At 34.5% G+C, this 26,059-nt stretch overlaps 1 protein-coding gene across 1 annotated transcript in view; it reads left to right on the top strand.

The window, feature by feature from the left end:
• LOC129218193 (uncharacterized) overlaps positions 1–10,192 on the top strand; it is a 58,060-nt gene extending 47,868 nt beyond the window's left edge. The window contains exons 23-27 of the mRNA XM_054852410.1: positions 3,078–3,195; positions 4,510–4,733; positions 7,047–7,330; positions 8,905–9,095; positions 10,020–10,192. Of these exons, the coding sequence (XP_054708385.1) occupies positions 3,078–3,195; positions 4,510–4,733; positions 7,047–7,330; positions 8,905–9,095; positions 10,020–10,192 (990 nt within the window). The remainder of the gene's footprint in view (positions 1–3,077; positions 3,196–4,509; positions 4,734–7,046; positions 7,331–8,904; positions 9,096–10,019) is intronic.
• Positions 10,193–26,059: the final 15,867 nt, after the last annotated feature.

The following is a 26,059-nucleotide window of genomic DNA, read 5'->3' as shown; positions in this document are numbered from 1 at the left end:
CTTGCGTACTAACGATAGGGAAGTAGGAATTTGACATTTTTACGTGCTTTATTTTAAGCGGAAACAAAGCAAGCTTGCGCAATATAGCTTAAGTAAAACTGGTGAAAAAACACAAAAAAAAAAAAACATTGCGGATACTGCACTTTACATTCCCACGGCAGTACTGCTCAAATATATTATGTTCATTGCCAAGCTACGAGAAATAGCGTATGTAACAGACCAGCGTACCTGTGACCCCGTTTCGGTGTACTTCGACCTTTCTGGAAGGAAAATATTCCTCTTAATGTCTGCACTTCATATACGAATCTGTAGGTAAACGGCAAATCCACAATCTCCTAACTCTGTCCATTTTTTCAGCTAAGCTGACATTTTCTAAATTAACTCTTAGTTCAACTAATCAACGTAATCTGTTATCTCAATACTCTTAAGATAACACTTCAAAGAATGGTAAAGGAGCCTGAAAATTCAGTACATATTTGAATTAATAGAATTAAACGTTCAAAACATATCTATTCTTGGAAAAATTGCCAACCATTACGCAACTTTTTCTGAACTTTTTGAGAAAACCGCCGATCAGAAATTGGTTAAACTAGATTAGTTTTGAATATATTGTATCACGGGACGCGGGAGCGTCCCGGCCGCCAAGGAAACCAAACGTCAGCAGCCAACAAAAGCAAATCCACCGCCAAGAAAGACTGAAGAAAATAAACGCGACAGAACAAGTTGGTTTTCTGGGTTTTTCACCCCCCTTTGTATCTCAGCCCCATGAAGATCTCCGGAGTTGATTTTTTTGGTATACTCAATCTCTAGTGGCCCCTGACGACGTAAATCAAAATCCCCTGGACCATCAGGGGGGGGGGAGGAATTAAAGCTAGAAAATCACTGTTAAAAAAGTTTTCGCTTTCTTTAACAGGACTACAGCCTAGACGAAAAAAGGAATAAAGATGAAATTTCGCGCACACATTCATTGTGCCTTACTGATGTGCCATTTGACCCCCCTTCCCCTCACCCCTCGCTCCCCCCCCCCCCCCAATTGTACCTTCCCTGGGTTATATCACACACCCCGAGGAGCTATGGTAATGATTTTTTGTATTCTTAGGGTGCCATTGAGTACATACACAAAAATTGATCTCCCAGGGACATCATGGGTCGGAGTAATTGAAGTTTGAAAATCACTAATTTCCCCTAAATTCTTATGTACTTATTCTCAGCTCATAGGGTTTGTTTATCTCGGACTGCAATTGCAAGGTTAGAACAGATCTAACAGTTATTCCAAAGTTGTCTTAGAAACTAAACATATAATTATATATATTGGAACTAAAACATATCCAACAGTTGCAACTAGACGTTAAATTGCGGATCTCAAATTTGCCACTGCGCACGCGCGCGGACCCCCCCCCCCCCCCCACAAGTTTTGTCGATACGAAATTTCCTTCCCTCTGTTTTTCAGTTTTGATATATTTAAGTGCGGAAGAAATTTTAAATGTCGGCGCGAAACTGGGGTTAAACCATTAGAATATTTTTCGTGACATATTACATGAATACGACACATAACTTTTTAATTGAAAGCGAAAAATAGCACTTTTTTTTACTGGTTTGCTTTTTTCTAAATTGATGCATTTTTCACAAACAACGCATTATGAATTGAAAATATATGAAATACGTGTGTGGATATCCGTGCTTTGCAGTAATTTGTTAACAGACAAAATTTTTGCAATTAATTTAAGCAAGACTTTTAATGAGCTTAGTCGGCGCGCATTATGCGCAGTCGCTGTGGCAAATTTTGGATATCCGCAATTTGACGTAGAGTACAGTTGTATAAATCTTCTGACACATTCAAATTTAAAATATTTAATGGCTTAGTTTTTTTTTTTTTTTTGCTTGGTGATAACATGTGTTATTTCGTCTTTTTAATGAACTTTTAAACAAAACTAGGTATTAAACAAGACAAACACTCCCATCAAAAGAAAGATAAATCACCAAACAATTATAATTATCCATAAAACGTAAAATAATCCACGATTTAAGAAAAGTCATTAAATCAAGTGAAACCTCAATTAAAATAGCCCTCAAGCTGTAAAACATTAAAAAAAACCTTCATGAAAATTTTGAATAATCCGTCAAATAAAGAAATTGTAATAGAATTTATTGCGAAGTTGTAAAATACTCAACAATATTGTTTAAAATATAGTATTTTATTATCCAAGAAGTTTTCTTTAGAACAGAAAGGATACGAGGGTTGCAATAAAGTTTAAACTGCCCAATATTCGCAAAACGAACATAGAATCTTAATGGTCGGAAAATAACTTGTCGTAAAATTAGACTTGCCATTATTGTTCCTTAAAAAAACAAAATAGCGATGTTTCAATTGAAAATTTTCGGACTTGAAGCTCTCAATTCTAAAAATACAAAATAATATCAATGCAGAGGATGTGGTAATCACATCAAAAACAACCTTGTTGTAAAAATTTCCCTGCCAAGAAAACCTTTAACTTTTCCGCACAAAAAAGACCATCCTAAACCCATCAGCCTTAAAAAGTTATATCTAGTTTGCCCGCCAAGTCTCTCTACCAAACTATCATCCCCCCTCTTCTCTTTCATCACACCTACTTCCATAAGAACCTCCTACCACCTTCACATCCTCATAAATATGTATAGATCCTTTAAAATGTTTATCCTGTTTGGCGGGAAGCTTTTTGCTGACCAAGCAACCACTCCACTTTGAAAAGCTTCCCGCCGAACAGAATAAACAATTTAGAGGATCTATCCCTATTTCTGAGGAGTTGAAGGTGGGAAGAGGTTCTAATGAAAGTAGGTGTGATGAAAGAGAAGAGGGAGGATGATATTTTGGCAGATACTTGGCGGATAAACTAGGCATAACTTTTTAAGGCTGAGGGTTTTTGGGTTTAGATGAAGGTCTTTTTGTGCAAAAAAGTTAGGCTTTCTTGGCGGGAAATTTTCACAACAGGGTTGGTTTTTGATGAGATTATTTAATTGCTCAAATGAATGTGATGAGGAAATATTTTTCACTTTTTGTTCTACTTCATTGTATTGCAAAATTTTCGTTTAATTTACAGGAATTAACAGCTTCACATGCTGTGTCGATGCAGAGCGTTTTTGCTTGGGGTAGAACTTACCTATTTGTAGCCAATCAAGTTCCGGAACTCAGCTGTTCCAATACGGAGTACTCTGCAGGTATGAAATTTTTTCTTCGCTCGTTATTGAAATTAAGTATTAAAACTAGTAAGCAGAGAATTCCTTCATTGTTAGCGTTAGTATAGTTTCTGAAAGTAGTACTTTTGAATATATTTCATGATTGAAATGGGGTTTATATTCTATCTTAACAATAGTAGAATTACGACACTTTAAGCTCTCGCTCAAATTTGAAGTATGGCTAGATATATCATACTTGTGTACTTTAAAACTGGAAACTAGTTTTCAATTTTTTCATTCAATACTAGTTTTCAATCAAAGTGCGAGGCTATAGTAGCTCAAGTACCAGCATGTATTCAAGTTCGAAAAACTGCATTGGTGCAGATAAAAACTGCTATAAAATTGCAACTATAGAATAGGCTGACAGTCTCTTCCGTAAAACGTAATTTCGACTGTCCACAAATGTCACTTTTTTCACCTTTTTGATCCTGCTCCTTGTCACATTTCACCTTACCCTCTCCCCAATTTCTCACATCACTTGATTTTTCATATATTAAAGCGTAATGTCACGATACTTTTTACCCCCTCACTTGTCACAAACTAAAAATTTCACGAACGGGGGGAGGGGGTTCGTGAAATTGTTGCACCCTTCCGGTCCTATCCTTCGGTAATCTTTTTCGCTCTGCGTTTTTCAGTATTAAAATGCAAAACAATGATTTGCTTCAATGTATTTGAGCCTTTTCACATTGAGCCAAAAAGTCAGCCCGTTGCAGGTATGGTACAGTAGACCCTCGTTTTATGCGGGGGTTACAATCTACGGAAATGCCGCGTAAATTAAGACTTACGTAATAGTAGTGTTAAAATACGAGTTAAGTTCCATAGATAAAAAAAATCTTCAATCCAGTGATTATGTAATTTGAATGTGTTCTTATATCTATATATGCACAATGTGCATAATGAACACAAATTAATTTAGTATTTATAAAAAGAAGCTGGTTATAATAGTCTTTTGGACAGTCATTAAGAATTTTGCTCTGTCGTTCTTTGCAAACCATTAACGCATTCATGGTCACTCGCGTCGCTTATGGCGAGATGTTCTTTCACCAACAAATCGGAAAAATAATTTGCTTATTGTCAAGGATTGGCTCAAAATTTTTAATGTGAACATTTTTGGTTGTGTGTCATCAATGTTGGTTTCGTCCTCCTTTTTCACTCTTAAAAACTGTTCTTTAATAAACTCTTCTTTAACTAAAGAATTTAGTTTTTTTTTAGAAAATTAAATTCTATTGATTCAGTTTCCCGTATTTATGGTCTTGCAGTTTCTTTTCCGAAACCAAAATACTTTTTTCCAAACAGGTCTCGGAAATGCCACAGGAGACATCTACATATGGCAAGATAATAGATTTGAACGTTTTGACACTTTGCGAGTTGCTTCAGCGATTGATATGGTAGCATTTTACGATGGCACTCGACTATGTGTGGTGTACATTGAAATGCAAAATGTCGATGTTTATTGCTCAAGTGGAAAGCAAGAAAAATTTGTAAAGCGAGAAACTTTGCAAACCAAAGGTGGGCGAAAGGTAAGTGTAAACCTAAACTTTTGAAGTAATTAATTTTCTGAATTGTTTTCTTATATTCAACCACTGAGTAATCTTTTTAAAAATATTGTATTATGGGGATGTTGACCCTCATTCAAAATTGAACATAGATTTATTTAAATTTCATTAGAACTAGTTTAAATGTATCTGTATGCTGTTCTGGTTGTATTGTTTCAAGAATGAGTTTGGCCCTTTCAATACTATTGGAATCGATGTTATAAAGGGTGTCCCAAAATTAACGCAAGATTTGAATTTGCCACCATTTTTCCATAAATTGTTGGCAGCCATGAAAAAAGAACAATTTGACAGTTGAGAGTTTAGGGTTAGTAAAAATGGGGTGTTATTGTACCATACAGCTAGAGAGAGTGAAACATTTCAATTACTGCATGAGGCATTTCCTGGTCGCGTACTCTCATTTTGGTGATCAGAATTGGCACCCTAGATCGTGTGATTTAACATTATTAAATTTCTTCTTATGGGGTTATTTGAATTCAAAGGTCTATGTCAACAAGCCCACAACCACCCGTGCATTACCGTGTTGCGATACCGAGCGCCAATAACAGTAACTGCTTGACCAGCCTCAACTTTTATTATTTTTGAAACAATTGTTCAATAATGAAAGCGCGTTATTGTATCGTATAACGCTCCATTTTTTTTAAACCCTAACCTCTCGGCTATCAATTTTTTTTTTTTTTTTTTTCAGAGATGCCAACACTATTTTGCACAAATGGCAACAAAATCAAATCTTGCGTTAATTTTGGGACACCCTTTACTAAGCATGCATCTTTGAAAGTGAATAGCAATATTCTGCTGATGACATGTGAAATAAGTAGCTTGAAACAATCTGTAAGTTTTGGCCCCGTTCACTAATAGGATGAACAGAATTGCACAATTTGCTTTTGAGCTGTTAAGTATGTATGTCAAAATCCTCGATTCAAAGGCTGAGACATATTTATCTCAAACGTATATGTTGGGACACATCATACACATATCGATTTACGTGCTCCAGACACATAAATCGAGGTCGGAAATCTACTTGATACATGTTTTTAACACGCTTTTATTAGCTTCACTTGTATATTTGTGAGTAACTCTCATTTGGACTAAGAGCTAGTGGCTTATTACTGTTAGTGCATTCCACCGCTATGAACGTTCGTGGCCGAGCGATTTAAGGCGCGGGTCTTCGCTGACGTCCACCTCCGGAAATCATTGGGCGTGCGTTCTAATCCCCTCTACCCCGAAATTAAATTTATAATCTTGCAACTCAATTTTTGCCCACATTTGTGATCGAATTCTTTTAAAATTTGGAATGAAACCTCTGACCCGATGACACTGCAATATTCTATAATCAAATTAATTTATTAACGATAAGTTATAGGTTTATTCTTATTAGCACGATTTTATTAGCTAAACTTCTATGTTTGTGGGTCCAACTTTCCTTTTGGACAAATAGCCAGTGGCTTATTAGAATTACAACGTACAAATCAGAGCTGCAGAGGGTAACAATGTTTGCACATGAATTTACCAGAAAGCATTCAAAATGTCTGATGTAAATAATGCGATAGAATACTAAGATACATTCCATTATAAAAATAATAGTTTTAAAAATAAAAAACACGCTTTAGTAGCAAAATTAAAGTTAAAAATCTTTGGATGACAAGTATATAAAGTAATTGACCAAACACTTAATTTTACTGTAATAAAAAGCGTGTGGGGCTTATCATTTGTCTTAAATTTCTTTCACTTGTTACCCATACAAAAATGTAAATAGGCAGCCCCCCATGCTTTTTTATTACAGTAAAATTAAATGTTTGGTCAATTACTTCATATACTTGACATCCAAAGATTATTTTTAATTTTAGTTCATTTTGATGCTAAAGAGTGTTTTAATTTTATAGATAAAAGTGGAGCACATTAATGGGGGAAAAAAATTACTTCAGAGAAAAAATGTTGGTCAGAATGGAGTTAAACTTTGAATAAAAGCAATACAGGTTAATGCACGTTTACTGCTCTCTTAAGCAAAAAAACTTACATTTAAGTTGCATTCAAGTTTTGAACGTCTTGTTTAATTTCGTGTTTCTTTAAGTTCAAAAGTTTTAATAACCGCTGTCTTGGTCAGTTTATACAGCTGGCACTTAATATATTGCGAAAACTGTTAATGTAATAAATGATCATCCAACGAGAATAAAATGTTCCATTATAAGTTGAAGCTTCTTGTGCAAGAAGAATTTGAAAGAGCTCTATATTTTCTCATTAAATTGTAAAAATATCTGTCGTCTTATTGCTTATTTTCAGGTATCTATCGTGAAATATGGAAATCGAATTGCTTTGGCAGTTATTGCGGAAGATGTTTTCAGCACGAGACAGTACTACGCAGAAAATCGGCGGTCAGTGGAAATCTACTTTTGGGATGCCGAAATGGCTACATTCTCCAGTTCAGTGCAAACTATCATGTCAACATTTGCCCAATCAGTATCGTTTATTCAACATATGGATGAATACGGATCGCAACTGTTTCTTGCGATATCAGAAGGAAGCATTCCGAAGATCCATAACGAACCAAAAATTCAAATTTATAGGCAAGTTTTTTAAATATAGCTAATTTATAATTAGTAACAGGAGGATTAATTGCTTCTGTGAAATTTTCCGACTAAGCGTGACTCTAGATACTGGGTGGAGCACAATTGATGGACCAAATTTTAAAATATCATATAATCAAAACTATTGCACATATTTTGATGCACGAGCGTCAAGAGAAATATGCCAAGTTTTCCTTTGCTTACTTTCTATGAGTGAGCCTTTTTGTTAAAAGTGAAACATAAAATCTGCAATCAAACTCGTTCCACATGCCCTGAGATTTCTTTGAGGTTATGTCAATAATTTCACAGAAGCAACACTCTGGCACTCTTTGTCAACTCCAGAAACCGAAAGCACTACAAAAACTTAACGAACGCGATTTTTCAGCATTACAAACCAGTGTAGTACTCCAATCTGTGAAACGAACTGGATTGCAGATTAGATGTCGTGTAACAAAAGGCTCGAACATTGAGCATTTATAACTGAACATTTTTCAGAATGCGCTTACTCATTGCAAATTTCTGTAATTCAAACTTATTGGAAAAACATTTTAATTTATTTTTCTTTATACTCATGTATCACCTGCTGTAATATGTGCAGTAGTTTAGAAATTCAATTTTTTGAAATCTGGTTTATCATTTGTGCACACCCTATGTAGTATTGTGTACATTTTCTATGCGTCATTTCGTTTGTTCAAACTGTCTTAAGGAATGACAGCTCGGTCGAATGATTTACGTATGCACTGAAATTAAGGGTAATGAGCTTAAGAAAATTTTAGAATTCATGAAAAGGTGTGCCTATCTACTGCTAAAACAATTTTGCATAAATTATTGGCGTAAGTCCGTAATGCAATTGCGAAGTTATTGAATATTTGAATGTTGTACTTTTTATACAAAATATCTGGTATGAGTCGAATAAATAATGTTTTGTAAGTATTTGCTAACCCTTCGATCAATGAGTATCGTTTACATTGTGTACTATAATTTTCATGCTTTTTGTTTTAGATGGGAATTGTTAATCAATTCATTTGGATACTTTTGTGATCTGTGTTTTCTCGAATTTCGAGCCAGTAGTTTTTCCAATAATTCGGGTATCCATTGTTAAATCTAGCTAATGTACTGTAACATAACTGAACCAAGTCTTGTTTTCTCGCCGCTAGTCTTAAATGAATTTATCATAGAAATAGGCATATTGTATTTTATAAAAGTTAATTCTCCGCCGTGCTTCGTGTAACTATGCACTGTTTAAAGAAAATGTATCTAATAGCACAATATTTTATGCGCTCGTTTGTCTTCAATATGATACGTACAGTTACCATCGTAATATCTTTTAAATGTTTAATTTGACAAATATTGTAACCAATTTCTTTCTCATGATAATGCATTAGAATAAGAGAAGCCTAACGTATTAAATGTCTCATATAAAATTTGACTCATATGAAACGGAAGTTCTTGTAGGCGAATCAAGTTAACATGCTAACAAAACTTGGTTTATATTTCTTGCAGTTATTTGCTCTTTAAGTGTGTTCAATGGCAGGGTCCATCTAACTCTAAGGTTACTCTTTGTGCTTTTTCAGATATGATGTCCTGAATAGTCGACCATTCCAAATGTATCAAGGACTAGAGGATTCTGGAGAGCTTGAATGTCTCACTTTATCAACAAAGGAAGTGCTGCTGTACGTGCTGAGCTCTAGGAACGGAAAAGCAAATATTTATCAATTCAAAGGAGCGTCTGGTTTTGTTAAAATCGATGCCATAATAGCGATTGGTAAGTGGAAAGTTTTACTAAATTTTGAGTACTAAGGAAACTAAAATTGAGGTATATTTTGAAGATACTTGTATTCTGGACCTCATTGCCTTTTAAGAATTCAGACTGCTTTTTTTTATTATTAAAGTTCCTAATTGCAGGGTTTAACTTAAACATTTAACAAGTTATTGGCGGAAGGACATCGAAAACATTCCGTTTTTTTCTTTTTTTGCCATCAATAAGTACTCTCTTAAGGTACTTAAGGAATTTCATAAATATATTTGCTAACTTAAAATATAATGTTACGATAGTGAAGCAGAATTAACTGCATGCAAGGAACAAAAAAGATGATTAGCGATTCTAAGTTGATGGAACAGTCCGCCCATCTTACGGTGTAGGGCTGGTTGGGATAATTGGAAATCTAAGATTTCAGTCGAACATTTTTCTGAAAAGTGGTTAATCCTATCAAGTGCACTTGAAGTTAATTTTCAGCAAGAGATATGAAATCTGCTGTAGGAGTGAGTTCAGGTCGCTTATTTCTCAAAAAAAAAAAAAAAAAAAAGTTATGTGATAAATAAAAAGTATAAATCTGTCAAGAAAAGGGGATCAAATTGCTCCTCCAAATTAGGGTTTATTTCTTAGATGTAACAGTTTATCAAATTACTGCTTTGTACAATGACTAGGCATAATTGACGTCTTTTGAAGTAATAATTTTATAGCTTTTATATTTTAATTTACAAGTTAATATTCTTCGCATTAATTTGTGGCTCTTGCCAGTCATATTTATTATCAAAGATTTTAACGATTATTTAACAGGTTTTTGCGCGTCTCCTCAGTTTTCTAAAATTCTTGCTTCTAAAATGAAAAACACGAAACGGAACTTGTATCAATAAATAAAATTTGACATGAAAATGAGAAATCTTAAACTATTTTCTTTTCGTGCAGGTTCAGTTAACATTCATCCATTCATCCGTCAAGATCCCGCAGACAGAATAAATCACTACGTTGCACTTGTTGGACCGCATGCAGCCATGGCTCAACCTACGCAAGGGGTGGATTATGCTAAAATTCTCAAATCGAAGATGAAAGGAATCATTCCATTTTTAAACTATATTTAATCTAACCTTTTTTAAATCTGTTGTTAATTTTAATAAATCTCTTTTGTTGAATTTAAATTTGTTCTTTTCTTGAGTTTTCTGTTTATAAGCATAATTTCTGTAATTGTATAAGAAATTCATTTTTTTTTTCAAAGTATATTTTTAGCGAAAACTTATTTAGATTTGTCACTTAGAAGGAAATGCTTTTGAAAGTTTAGATGCTGATATTAGAAACTAGGGTGAAGTCATAAAAACTTTATTTTTGAGTTGCTGTAGCATAGAAAAGTAGATTAAGAGAGAGTTAAAAACCGATAAAATATTAATCTGATACCTTCCGATCACGTAACAAACAAAAAAAAATTTTTTTAGTTTCTTTATCATTTAAAAAGCATTTAAACAAAATATTAAAGTTGGGGGGGGGGGGAGGACCTCGAAAAAAAATGTTTAAATATATCTTCTAGTCAGGCAAAGAGTCCAGAAATTCGAGAAAATAAAACATGTCATTGTTTCTCAGACTTAAAAGAAAAAAAATGTTTCGATGGTTTTTTGCTGTAATAGGATTAAGTTACAACGAATACTACTTTTCGCTGTTTTCCTTTAGATTTCCCATATCCATTAATATTGACAAAAAATGACATTTTTATTTATTCTTGTAAATTTTAAAGCAGTTGCGTGAATTTTAAAGATTACAGCATCAGCAATGGTAATATAACTGCACTTCTGGGGACAAACTTCTTGTCGAAGAACGTTTTTCAAGAACTTCGTTTGAGCTGGTGCGGAGGAGCGTGTGGAGAAAACTAGCGTTTTTACTTCAGAGTTTCAAAAGAGCAGTAACGGTATCATTGGTAATTACTCAAAAAAAAAATTGAAATCCGATATCTTCATATCGTGCAACGAGAAATGAATATTTTATGAAAAACGAAATATCTCGAAGTTTTCTGTGATTCGACCCCAGAAGTTTTCGCCGATGTATGGTTTTTTTGTATGCTAGACGACAAAATTGCAAAACACTATAGCATGTGAAAATTGGAGATTAAATTAGAGGAATTTTGTTCTTTACAAACAATAGTCTGTTTCAGATAGTTTTCGTAAATTTTGGACATAATCTTATTTTTAAAATACAGCATGGTTTTTACAGTTAAAATCCAGATCTAACAAGTAGTGAATCATAAAGTGCTTCTAAAAAAAGTTCTCCAGAATTAGTCATACTAACGTGACTCTAGTGCCTTTTTCGCTGAAACATTGTCTTAAATTTACGAAGAATGAGGAAAAAAAAGGAATTTTCAGTCAGTTAAATATTTAATATTTTGATCATAAACAGGAAACAAATATTGGCTTAGAGTGTAGTATCCATAAGAACTTTTGTCGTGAGCAATAAAAAAAAAAACATTAAAGCAAAAGTGTAAAAACTATAATATTTTTTTTTTCCAGGCTCGATGCACGATCTGGAGATAGTATCCACTTATCATTTTTTTAGTCTTTCATCGCAACTTTTCAACAATATGGATTCAAAAATAAAATTTGATATTCCCTTCACCTTTATACACTTGCATCTTACTTTTTTCCCCGGGCCAGAGGCTTTTCAATGTTCGTTGCAGTTTCGTATGTTAAAATTCAAAGTACACGGTGGCAAAATCTCTCTTAACAGATCAACTGAATTTTTGTCTCCGTTATTGTTGAACATTCTGTGGAAAAAGTTTTTTTCATTTCCAGGCCAGTATCAAAAAAAAAAAAAACTTTGGACACAAATCGTACAATTCAGCGTTAAAATCGATGCTGCCCTAATGTTTCCAGGAGTAGCATTAGTTCTGCAGTTGATTGACTTATCAACCTTCAGCAAATTGAAGATTTTTAAAAAGTGGTATATCTGTAGTACTTCGAAAAAAGCCGTGGTAAATATCGTGCTCTTTTCAAAATAATTTTAGCTATGCTTCAGATATATGTAAAAGCATTGAAACCCTTAATTTTTGAATTTTCATCATTTGCGGTAAAAAAAAACTTCGATTTTAACTTTTGATAATAAAATATTTCGTGTTGGTTTAAGCTTTCTTATAAACTATAAGTCATAAGTTAATGCTTGTTTTTATTGAAAGGCGACTTTCAATGAATGTTTTATTTCTATGCAATAGTTACATCCCTTTGATTCAGTAAAAATCTAGGAATTTCAGCTCGTGCGGACGACCGTTAGGGTTTTTAGGAAAAGCTCCATTTCAGGAATACTGTAGTCCAATAAAATAGGTCTGCATTTCAAGTGTACTCATTGTGGTTTCTATTTAAAGTAGTCCCCCCGCCCACGTATTTAATTTTACTCTATTTCTTTGACAGAAAACTGAGGAAGCACTCCTTAACTAGTATACAGCTATCCAACATTAAGAATAATTAAATCCATTTAAAATTGAACCTCTTTCAAAGTTGTCCCGTTTCGGGTCATTTTGAGTCCCGTCAGAAATGGTATGCAATATTATTTGCTAGTACAGCTTTAAACCAGAACAATAAAATCTCCAAGTATTTAAGCTTTTTTCTTCACAAAAATTATTGTAATATTAAATAGAATATTTTCTATGGGAAGATCGGTTGAAGAAAATCCAAAAATAGCTTCTAAGCAATGACTTTAGAACATTGAATGATACAATTAGCTGTTTTCAATGTTACGAAATTTTTAAATCAAAGATAGAATCATAGAAAACTTTCCAGAGTCCAGCACTGGCCTTTTAATTTTTTAGTTAAATATGCTGAAATCTTAAGTTGTGCCGAGTTTAAAAAAAAATCACTAATTATGGTGCTAAGCATATCGCACCCTGGCAAGGAAAGTGAAAAGTCAAAATCTTGGGGCAAACGTAATACTTAAAACCGTAATTTAGTGCTCTTGCTTACCGCAAAACTTGCATCAAATTAGCTTACACAACTGCTGCATGGTGGCGAAAAACAATATAATCAATAGTGACACACCATTAAAACTTCATAATTTAGAAAGTTTAACTTTAAAGTAAGCGTTATTAATTTAGACAGTAAAAACTAGCAAGAAAACGTCACATAATTTCTTTGCGCATATTGTTTTTTTGATACCAAATCGCTTAATACTACTATTGCTTAAAACTTTCTCTTTTTTTTTTTTAGTTGTCACTTTCCATGGCGGGGTACGATATGTATTAGTTATTTCTGTCTTTCAGAGACAAGTATTTTCAAACGGAAAAAAAACCGTTTGTGTTAAATTTTCCTCTGTTTTTACTCTAAGCGAATAATTGGACTATATGTATTGGGAATTGAAACAAATTATTTGAATAATTTAATATTGACATACTGACAGTAACATTCAGTTAAAAAAAAAATATCACAATACATGAATCTATTTGCATAACATGATTCTTGTTCTTGTAGCAGAATGAAATGTTCCTAATTTGTGTGGAAAAGGGGTTTTCATTTTTAAAAAATCAGCTTGAGATTATATTTAAGCTAAAGACAAGTAAACTGGCGATTGAAAATTAAAAACAGCATCAGTAAATCGCAAATTGTCAATAAAATGCAGCAAATAGCCATTTCTAGGCTATAGTACAGCATCTTCCACGCTGCAAAAGTGTTGAACACAAAAAAAAAAATCAAATCGCGAAAGAACTATTGCTGTTGAACTTTTGAGTGCCTTCTGACCCATTTGTTTTGCGTTGAGCACTTTTGTACAGAGGAAGAGGCACTGCTGTAGCGTTGAAATAGCTGTATGCTGCATTTTTTGACAGTTTGTGCTTTATTTACGTTGCTCCCCCTCCCCATTTTAATTGCATTTCAGTAATAAGCATAGTTATTTTTCAGTTAAGTAAACTGGTCTTTCTGAAATACTTATAAAATTTTTCAACAGGGCCATTCCACAAAAAAAGTTGCCATTTTGTCCCGCACGGGACGGTTCACATAAATTTAATTAGAAAGTAAATTTATAGGGAAATGATAAAAAAAATGTCTAAGAAATCATACATGCGTTTGGGATTTCTTAAGCAACAAAATTGTGTTTAATACAATTTTAAATTATTTTTAATGAAACATGAGGCTTCACGTAAAGTTTTTCGTGATATGTTTTTCGATGGTTTTGCCGGAATGACTCTTGAGGTTTTTAGAATAGTATTCAGATTCTTTATTTTTTACTTCCTTTTACAAAAAAGGATGTATTGTATTCGCGAAAAAATTTTCACCCAAATATCGGTCTTAATTTCCATTTTGCTCACCCCCAAATGAATGAGTTTTTTTTTTTCATCCCGACCACACGTGGATATGTGCCTAGGAACGTACAGACACCCGAAATATCCATTTTGACGATCCCCGAGTTAATTACAGCGAGTTTTCTCGTGACGTCTGTATGTGCGTATGTATGTCGCATAACTCAAGAACGGAATGTTCTAGAAAGTTGAAATTTGGTACGTAGACTCCTAGTGGGGTCTAGTTGAGCACCTTCCTTTTTGGTTGCATTCGGATGCTTCAAAGAGGGTCTTTTGCCCCTTTTGGGGGGAAATCATTGTTTATTTCGATGTAATCTCAAGTGGTGTTATAATTTGGCGGACAATTGGCGATATATCGCCAGTTTTTTGGTCGCCAAGTTTTATCGCCAACTTGGCGAAAAATTTGGCGATTTTTTTTTTTTTTTTAATTTTTAAATCTGGTTTCAATTTGGCTATTGTTGGTGATATTTCGAGAGTAAACTATTGAATCATATTAAAACTGCCAATAATGAGAAAATGACATTAAATTGGTGTAAAAGGAAGTCATGTGATGCACACATCAGCTCGTTTTAATAGTACTTCTGAAATGGAAAATATGCTCCTAGTTAAGACTGAGTTTGAATTAAGAATTCTGAAATTTTGGGTAACTCAAGCTACCCCTTCCATTCAAAGAGCAGTAAAGCATTTTAGGGACATCGAACGTGTTCATGGTAAACACAGTTCGTTTTATAGTTTGATTTAAATTCATACCTGAGCGCCAGTATATCGGTCGTGAAAAATCAAGCATTTGGAGTTGCTTGCTCCCCTATGAATCCGGCACTGTATCAGTTGGGGGGTAAAGGGAAACAGAATTTCTATGTTTCAAATTGGGATCAATTTCGGATGATTTGAAATTTAGAATTTTGTGGTTGGTGCCTAAGAGTACTCTCTGAGAGAAACTGGGTAAGAAAAAATTTGCCTTTTATGACTTTGTCAGGGAATGAAATATTTCCTTTTACCCCAGATACTATGGGTTGAATGGAAACATTTCATTTATTTCTGCATGAGGTTGATGCAGGTAAATAATTGCACGGTACTCAATCAGTTTAGAAGCTTAAGAATTTTTACACCAACCAGCATGCACTTCGCTGAATCCTCCAGTTGTAGTCTGAACTCAAAAGAAATGGTGCGCTGAATTAATGTAAAATACACTTTTAAAAAAATTTGGAAAATTTAAACTACAGCTGTCTCTATTTACGTCAGAGTACAGCATTCATGGGGTAAATAAAAACGCTAATATTGCAGCGCATCAAAAGTAGCTGGAAGGTGAAATTCAAAACTAAGTGTTTTTTTAGTAGTCTTCATAACAAAAATGACTGAAACCAGTTACTTCGCGTTTGTAGATCTACTGGAGAGGAAAATATAAGACCACTGAACTTTAAAAAACAACTTTTTTTCAGCGTAATCTTCAAACAATTATGAAGCCTACAGTTTGTAAGCAGATGAAACTCTGAAATTTTTTCTATATGGTCATCAAGTCTTCACTCACCAGCAGTGTAATTTTAAAAAATTGCTGCAAATGTGGTAGTGTTTTTTTTTTTTTTCATTCAACCCATGTTTCCTTGTAATCTAACTGCAACTAGTAGCTTTATACTAGTTTTGTAATAAAGGGCATTTAATCCTTTTTTGAAATCTACAGTTATTTCGTTTTTAAAAACTTCTCTGACATGACATTCGAAGGATTAATCGAGTGTTTTAAAAGTGCCATTTGTCTTGCCTCCAAAAAGATTGTCAAAATTTTTAAAAAATTGAATTGTATATCATATACTATTGTTTTGCTGGACCAATCAGACGTGTATCTAAATGATCTACGTTACTAGATAAACATATCGATGACTGGAAAAAAAACTGTACCAAACTTGTGGATCGAATATTTTTGTAGCATACTTTTGATCTTTATCATGAAGTTATTAATTACAATTTTAGTTTTTGGAAACAACTTTCAAGTCCAGTTTTTCGATTTTTCAGGAATTAGTTTCGCGATTAAGTTCTGCCTTTTAAAAAAATCTTTTTTTAGTGCCAGATATTTTTAACGAAATTCTTGACCACATTTAGTTGTTTCCTGAACTGTATTAAAAAATATAATCCAGATGCCCCTCGTTTTCTTCCGACAAGCGCGATATAATAAAATACTCCTGTAGCCCCTCGTTATATTGCGCTTATAGAGACAATATTAAACGAGCTGTGCATCACATGACTTCCTTTTACTCCAATTTAATGTCACTTCCCCATTAATTGCAATTTTAATGTGATTCAATAGTTTACTCTCTAAATATCGCCAACAGTAGTCAAATTAACACCAAATTTAAAAAAAAAAATCGCCAAATTGGCGACAAAACTTGGCGAACAAAAGACTGGCGATATATCGCCAAGTGTCCGACAAATTATAACACCACTTGAGTTTGCATCGAAATTAACAATGATTTCCCCCCAAAAAGGGGCAAAAGACCCTTTAAAAACACCCGAATGTAACCAAAAGGGGAGGTGTACAACTAGACCCCACTAGGAGTCTACGTACCTAATTTCAACTTTCTAGGATATACCGTTCTTGAGTTATGCGACGTACATACAGACGTTACGAGAAAACTCGTTGTAATTAACTCGGGAATCGTCAAAATGGATATTTCGCGTGTTTATACGTTCTTAGGCACTTGTCCACGTGTGATCGAGTCGATAACAAAACTCAACATTCATTCGGGGGTGAGCAAAATAGAAATTAAGGTTGATTTTGGAGTGAAAATCTTTTCGCTAATACAATACTTCCTTTTTTGTAAAAGGAAGTAAAAAGTGCGATATTTCTTAAACTCTATACAACCGAAGTCGTTAATAATAATTGATTGAACTAACATTCAAGTAACTAATATGTGCATCTACTACAAATATTTGTTTATTATATTAGGACGAATTTTGGAATCTAAGCAACAGAAGAAAATCATCTTTAAAATGCTTTTTTTTTATTTTATAGAAAACAATTTGAACTATTCAATGGTCTCTTTTTGGTGATATAAGAATTCAAACAATATTTACTGAAGATGCAGCGAATTCGCGTGAATTAAGTACACCCCTGTTTCATTTATTGACTGAAAAGGGTTGTAAATAACTTTTCTGAGAAATGCAAGGTTTTTATACTTCAGTCATCTTAAATGCAGAACTAAATATTGTTAACATTTCAGGGGTAGAGGAAAATATCCGAATGAGCGATGTAGTGAGGCATGATTTAACGATTGATTACTGTAAGTAAAGAATTGGGTGTGTGAGTGATAAAATTTTCTTCAAATTGAATTCATTGCCTGATTCATGGTACTCCCATATGTCAACTCGGGCCAGCCAATGCAATAATGAAAGTGTGGAGGAAGTCGATCGTCAATTTTTTCGCAATATATAGATCGCGCCTACGAGTGCCGGCTCCCACACCTCTAAAATCGTCCACCTTTATAAGGAGTTTAAACCTACGACAAATAAAACACTCCTACATTTTAATCCCATCATTTCGACGTATTGCGGGTGCCTTAAACCGAAATAAGTTACTTTTTCATTGTAAGATCGTGAAAGACTCGCTTTTTCTTTTCTGGCCAGAACTCGTATCGCAGCTGTTTACTCGTTTTCGTGTAACGATTTATATTAGAGATGCGAAAAGGCAATATTGGACGTACGATGTCGCTTTTTAGCAGGGCTGCGGAGTCGGAAGGAAAATGGCAGACTCCGACCCCGACTCCGACTCCGGATTTTTTTTTAATTGTATTTTTTCATCTCCCTCTCTCCCTTCAGGGGAAGGGGAATAACCTCTAAACAAAGATTGAAATATTAATTCCTTTTTGTAACAATTTTGTATTTTGTTTTTTATTGTAAACCCAAGACGTATACAACGTTAGAAATTCAATTTAAAAATCAAATTTTCCAATAGTTTCGAGTTAAAAAGTGAGATCACTTAAAATTCCCTTTTAAAAAATTGAAAAGGATTACCTGTAATTTGTCCCTTTTTAATGTTTAACAAATAGATATTGATCAAATCGTGCGCTTTCAATTTTTGAAAGCTGTAACTTGAGAGAAAAAAAAAAGCTTTTTTTCTAAATCCAAATTCTAGAGAGGGGGTGGTTTACTCCGGTTGACACCTATCTAGTAGATGACACCCAAAGTTAATTTCAGAGTTTATAAAAAATATAAATATTTTATTTCTGAAAATTTTCGCGAATATATTTTAAATTATATTTCATCAATAAAATGTCAACGAAAATAGGGCACATATACGTCAGGAGCTATTTTTACACAAAATGCGACGGTATTTGTACGAATAGCTTTTACTATACCCTTATTTCTTCTTCGCCTAATTTTTAATTTAAATTTTATTGGCTGCTTTAGAATTAACCTTAATATGAAGATTTTAAGATTAACTGCAATAATTGAGTGTTGTAATCAAGAAATCATTTACATAATTTTGTTCCATACTTTTTGGTGAGAACCAAGCTTATAGAAATAGTCTTAATAAAGAAAAAAAAACATTAGATTATTTCATCGGATCTTTTGGATTCGTGCTTTCGCGCCAGAACTTCTTTGAACTTCCTTTCACCCATAAAAGTTTCAACCTTAGCTACAGGCCTCGACATACTAATTTGTTACGTTTTTTTTTAACTATTTTATAACTGAGATCGAACAAAACACTATATTTCTATTTTTATTTGAAAGTGATTACTTGAAAATGTTAGGCAACAAAACCGTTTGCTGACAGTTGCTATTAGTTAAGTTAAAAAGCAAGCAAACTAGGGGACGGCTACAGAAAGTTCGGTAAGCGCTCAAGCTAGCTGATTGCCATAACGGCAGTTATTTTCTCATTAGTATCTTTTTATACATGTAATCGAACCAATTGGTATTCAGTTTAAAAAAATATAAAGAGAGTCAGTAAAAAGGAAAGAAAAAAAGAAGGTCGGAGTCGGAGTCTGCATGTTTTCCAACGACTCCGACTCCTTCATTCCAAAATCAGTCCGACTCCGACTCCACAGCCCTGCTTTTTAGTAAAAACGATATTCGGTGTTATTGAGATACATATTTTAAGACTTTGACTGGAATCTTTGAAGATTAGAAATAAAAAAATTGAAGTATTATCTTTTTCTGTAACGTAGTGCAGACTGCAGGGGTTCTCAAAGTGTTGGGAGAAGCGAAGTGTCCATGGTATCAATACATTTGTAAAATATATATGGATTACGGTGCCATGATATTCTTGACAAAGGTCGTTGTCTACGGGCTATGCTTTTTTTTTTTCATTTTTATGAACTTCCCATTCGTCACAAAGTGTCACACTTCACCATACCCCCTACACTTCCTGTCACATGCTACGCTAAAATTACGAAACATATACAGTAGAACCTCTCAATAAGGGACAATAAGGGGATCAGAAATTTTGTCCCTTAAATAGAGGTGTCCCTTCTTCGGAGGTGGATGAAATGCAAGAAGAATAGTAACTCGGAAAATTTCGTAATAAACATAAGCTACTACCATTTACGACAAACACTAAAAATAATTTACTTATTTTCAATAAAATTCAAAATTATCCAAATTTCAAAATTTATTCTTTTAATAATTAAAATTTGATCGAATATTTGATGATGGTAAAGTTTTGTAACATACATAAATTGTTATGAAGTAATTCTCCGCATGGACTTATTTGATTTCATGCAATTCAAAATTCAATACAATATAAATTTTAATCATTGTTCACATCCGAAGATTTTTACAGAATGCGATTATTCATGGGCAAATAATGATCCATCGGCTGTAAATCTACTGAAAAATTTCCGAGAAGAAAAAAACATGCATGTAAATTTCAGCAAGTATTTTATAATACAGTACACATTAATGTCAAACTAGTTGAATTTTACATTCTTAATTCCAGTAAATTCAATTCTTTATATGTATTTATACATTAATTTTTGTAAGTTTTCTATGAGATTGTCCCTTAAATAGAGTGTCCCTTATTCAGAGGCAAATATATGGAGGTTCCAATGCAATGGGAGTGGGACCAGAAAAAATGTCCCTTAAATAGAGGTGTCCCTTATTTGGAGGTGTCACTTAAAGGAGGGACTACTGTACTTGCAGCCCTAGAAGAATCCACTAAGTCAGGGGTTCCCAAACTTTTCCGATTCATGGCACCCTAATCCATATCTAATTTACAAATGTATTGATACCGTGGACACTTCGCGGCACCTTTCGCGTCTCCCAACAGCACTCAGTTTGAGAACCCCTTCAGACTGCACTATGTTACAGATAAAAAGATAATGCTTCAATTTTTTATTTCTAATCTTCAAAGATTCCAGTACAAATTTTAAAATATGTATCTCAATGACATTTATGAGCATAGCACAATAGGGAAGTTTTCGATTTTTCAATTTTATTTTTATATGATAGAGTAACATGTATGAACATCATAGGTGAAAAAAATTTTGCGATACGATAAGTAGTTTTTTAAAATTAATTTTTAAAGTTCAAGCGCTTGTGACGTCAAATGGCATAGGAAGTGACGTCACGTGCTCTTCCGATAGGGGAGAAGCTGAAGGACGTGCATATTCGACTTCGAAGACGAAACGTAAAAGGCTTATCTCCTCGCATAGCCGTTCGCCGCCTTCATGGAGAGGGTTTCGGGTGTGGTTCCAGCTTCTAGCGTGGCTACTTTATCGCTAGTTTGGCAGATATTTGGCGAAGATGCCTTTTGGCGAGGGCTCTTATGTTGTTCATTGTTGCATTGTTCAATGTGGTTCCAGTGTTGGATTTTAAATCGGATGCGTATAGTTTTTTTTTTATAACAATCAATGCCAACTTGTAGTGCATATAATTGCTCTTATACAAGCATCAAAATGTTAAAACCTCAGAGAAAACGGTTCATCTGTGACAGGGGCGGATACAGAAAAAACTTTTGGAGGGGTCTGGAAATTAAATAGCGCACCCCCCCCCCCCCGCATACAATGTTTCATAACAAAGTTTTCATGACTTTATTTTTAAATGTTTCTTTTAGGATCACTTAGGGCCTTTTCGTCTACTTTTAGGTACATAAATATTATACACTAATATGCTTTGAATGTGGACGTAAAACATCTTTAACATTTCAAGCGAATCAGGGGTGCCCACAGGAGGGGATAATGGCGCAAGTTGCGTAATCAAAAGTTTTTTTTTGGGGGGGGGGATTGTTTTAATGTTTTTATTTATTTTTTTGAATTTGATTAATTTTTAATGATTATTTTTTTAATTTAAATTTATTGATTAATTTTTAATTTAAATTGTTTATTTCATTTCATTCTGTTTATAATTTATTTCATTTATTTATTTAGTGTGTGTGTGTATGTATGTCATTGGCGTAGCACAGAACTTTTCTGATAAAATAATCAAAATAGCGATTAAAATTAAATAAATTAAATAAATTAAAAAAATAAATGCAATAAAAAAAGAGAGCAAAAACAAATGAAAAATTTTAAAAAATGGAAAGAGGATTGAGAAAAATAAGGGGGGGGGGATTTGTGCCATTGAACTTGGGGGGGATGGGCACCCCTGAAACGAATTAAATACTAAACCCAATATAACATCACTGAGATATTATAAAATGAACGGTTTTAATTAGGAACATTGTCATACTGATTATAACACGAGGGCAAGGCTATTAAATAAACCCATACCTCATTTGAGTTTTTATAAATTAATTTATATTTTAGCTGTAAAATGTCATGTAATTAGGAAAATCATACAACATCATAACACATAAGTTTTATTGAAGAATTCAGAAACTCTGACCTGGATCTACGTACCCGCAGACTAGGGACGTATCCACAGGGGGGGGGGGCGGACCACTCCCCTGAATCGTTTTGCAACGTAAAACGGAAGAAAGGATTTTTTAAAGTCTTAACTGGGTAACTATTAAACGAGTGAAAATTTGAAGAAATGCAGAATAAGCAATTAGTTCTCATTAGCTGCAAAGCATACTTAAAATTTCGACACTTATTAGGGCTTCCTGCTCTCTTTCCCAATTCAATTCGGAGCCGTCCAGGACCAAGGCAGGTGCTCGGTCAGTTTGGTAGACTTCCTCTCCTCCCCCAAAAACTCTTATAAAACTTACAGTACGCCAATTTCGGGACTCCTCAAGGGTCGAGCCCCTAGTTTCCGATTAGGCAATAAGTGTCTGATTACCAAGATGCGCCTAATTCAGCTCCTTCCTGCCTAAAAAATGCAAAAAGACGATTCTCGCGTTTTTGTGAACTTAATTATTGTTGTGTGCATAACTTTTAAAAGGTTTTGTTTGCCTATTTTTCTTCATATTTGTAGTCTCAATTACCACCATATAAGGCCTCAAAATACAGATTTTTATATCTCTTTTTCGAAAATTTTCCCGGGGGAGAAACCCAAGTGTGGGGCCGATTTTGACCTTCTGCCCCACATGCCTGGAAAGGGATATCTATCCCCTGAACCTTCATTCCGCTACAAATAGCCTCCCTCGCATTTTTAAACGTCTTTTAGGTTAAGAAGAGTTGACCTTTTTGTCGCGGCGCGGCGGTACATTTTTCCCGTGCAGGAAATAAGTTCAGACCCCCGAGCAGTTGCATCTCATAAAATAGAGAGTTAGAAATAAACACATTTTGGCGGGAAAGTTTCCCTCCGCTTGTTTTGAGTAAGCGACACTTGGAATTTTCTGTGACACCCGCAGTGGGTCAAAAGGGGGTTAGCTTCTTTCGGACAATTTCAAACATTTTCCCCCTTTCCGAGTCATAGCTGTAGGATATAACTTCTGAAGTTCTGACATTTTCGAGCCCATAAAATAGAAGACTTGGGAATAACAGGATTGTGGGGCCGATTTTGACCTTCTGCCCCACATGCCTGGAAAGGGATATCTATCCCCTGAACCTTCATTCCGCTACAAATAGCCTCCCTCGCATTTTTAAACGTCTTTTAGGTTAAGAAGAGTTGACCTTTTTGTCGCGGCGCGGCGGTACATTTTTCCCGTGCAGGAAATAAGTTCAGACCCCCGAGCAGTTGCATCTCATAAAATAGAGAGTTAGAAATAAACACATTTTGGCGGGAAAGTTTCCCTCCGCTTGTTTTGAGTAAGCGACACTTGGAATTTTCTGTGACACCCGCAGTGGGTCAAAAGGGGGTTAGCTTCTTTCGGACAATTTCAAACATTTTCCCCCTTTCCGAGTCATAGCTGTAGGATATAACTTCTGAAGTTCTGACATTTTCGAGCCCATAAAATAGAAGACTTGGGAATAACAAAATTCCATTCTGACACTTTGCGACACTCCGTACCCCATAAAGCATAGGGTTTTCCTGGAAGCTGGATCTCCAGATGTTGAACTATGATCCCCAGAGAATGTGCCCCGATCAGGGAACTTTATCCCCCAGTATAAAACAAGGAGTTAAGATTTTTCGAGGAGAAGAGTTTTGGGAGAGAGAGGATAGAGTTTGGAAGATAGAAGAGCTTTCCCGAGCTCTGGGTGTTTCTCCGAGACGTTTGTCCGGAGTCATGATAGAAACGCGCTGCGCCTTTGGATGACTTAATGGAGAAAGGACCGAAATCTTGGTACGTACAATACTAGCTCCCACTTCCCACAACTTAATTTAAACCAGTAGATTAAAGTTTAATTCCTTTGGAGAGCAGAATCATGATGTACTTAATTATTGAAATCTTTAATGTTTTGAATATAAATATTTAACTCCTAACTAAATATCTAAGCTTAGTTTAGATCTGTATATGTACTATTTTATTTAATAAACTTTCATGGTGCAAAAATGAATCCAACTATTATTCCTACAGTCCAAAAGTCCACCAAATCATAACACAACGCATTGTACGAACTCCACTATGGGATTTACGGCCCAGCAGTAAATGGTGCCGTGACCATTTCGAACGGTTATTGACGACGCGAAATTTATGTTAGTGAACGGCAACAGTAAATGATGTGCAAATTTGAATGTTTATTGATTACGCGATTTTTAATTTAGTCAAAGGCAACATTAAATGATACCGTGACTTTTTCTATTTTGCTAGAGAAATTACTTTGTTTGCATTCATTATAGTTGGATTCATCTTATCACTTTATACTTGTAATATTATATCACTTTTAAATAAGACTCAATTATTTTCTCGGATTTTAAATGGTGTCTATTTCTTTACGTAGTCATGTCTAAAAACAATTTAAGGCTCTTGAAATTTTTTTTGTTTGAATTTATACTTGCTGATTTTTTTGTGAAATGAAATTATTATTTATCGCTTTAATTTTTCTCTATTATGACAGATCGATATTGAAAATGTATTTTATTTGTGTTCTTTTGAGAAAATTTATTGCGTTATTATTTGTTTATTGAAATATTTTGCCAAGAAAAAAAAAAATTGTAATCATGCAAAATACAAACTCCGAAAATCCTCCCGCTGGTGCTAATTCCCTCCCCATTATTTCAAAACTAGCCACCTTTCAGTCCCTTATCCCACAATTCGATAACTCTTCTGCTGTCACACCCCGATATTTTGTACAATTAGTTGATAGTCTTACCACCGCATCCAATTGTTCCGATGAAGAGAAATTGTTTGTTATAAAATCACGAATCCGAGGTGACGCATTAAACCACTTGATAAACTGCCCGGATCTATCTTCTGAGCTTAATTATGATAATTTCAAAACTAAATTCTTAGATTTTTTTGAAATTAAATCCAGTTTAACATCACGACAACAGCTATTTTCATCGTGTAAAATGTACGAAAAGGAGCCAGCTAAGCACTTTGCTGCTAGGGTAGCAACCGCCACATTGAAATTTTTTGGCGACATCGCGTTAGAAAACGATGACGTTAAGAAAATTTATAATAACACAAAATTGTCCAAATTCATTGACGGCTTACGCCCAGAATTCAAACAATCGGTCTTAATGAAAAATCCCACGGAATTCCAGGAAGCGGTCGACTTCGTGGAATTACTACAGTTGAACAGAATTGAAAATGAACACGCAGTAAATAACACAAAAACTCAGACAACAACCTCGCCGACTAACAGCGATTTTGCTACCATCCTGTCCGAACACGCGCGTGCCACGCACGAAATGATCTCATCCTTAACTAAAGATATCCAGGATTTAAAAATCTCTTCAAACTTTCGTGAATATCGAAATCAATATCAACCCAGAACAAATAACTTTAGAACTCCACCTAATTATAGGCAAAATTTTTCAGGCAATTACAGATCAGAAAATACACACGGGCAAAATAATTCCCGAAACTTCAGACCTCCACCCACATACGAACAAAACTATGCGCGACATTGCGAAATTTGCAATAGGACGAATCATTACACTAGCGAATGTTATTTCCGAAATCGCACAAGAAATGACATCCCCGTCCTCCCCCCGCAGAATCAGTTCTCCAGCAGATCCCCTTACAACAACTCTTATCTCCCGCGCCAAAGTTTCCATCCTCACTTTCAGTCCCAGACCGAGAATAACAGAGATCAGCAGTGCGCTTTTCCTCCATTTCACCCCTCTACAAATCATCGTCCTTTAAACTAGAAGTGGGGCTCGCAGGAACAAGAGAAAAAAATGAAACGGTTAGCGATCCCCAAACCGAGAAATATAAGCCGTTTCCATGCGTCTTGAATACCCAGAAAATTGACCCAAGTATTTCAAATTT

The sequence above is a fragment of the Uloborus diversus genome, chromosome 3 (genome assembly GCF_026930045.1).
Source record: "Uloborus diversus isolate 005 chromosome 3, Udiv.v.3.1, whole genome shotgun sequence".
Lineage (NCBI taxonomy): Eukaryota > Metazoa > Arthropoda > Arachnida > Araneae > Uloboridae > Uloborus > Uloborus diversus.
The sequence above is the reverse complement of the archived record's forward strand: the minus strand, read 5'-3'. Positions and strand labels throughout refer to the sequence as shown.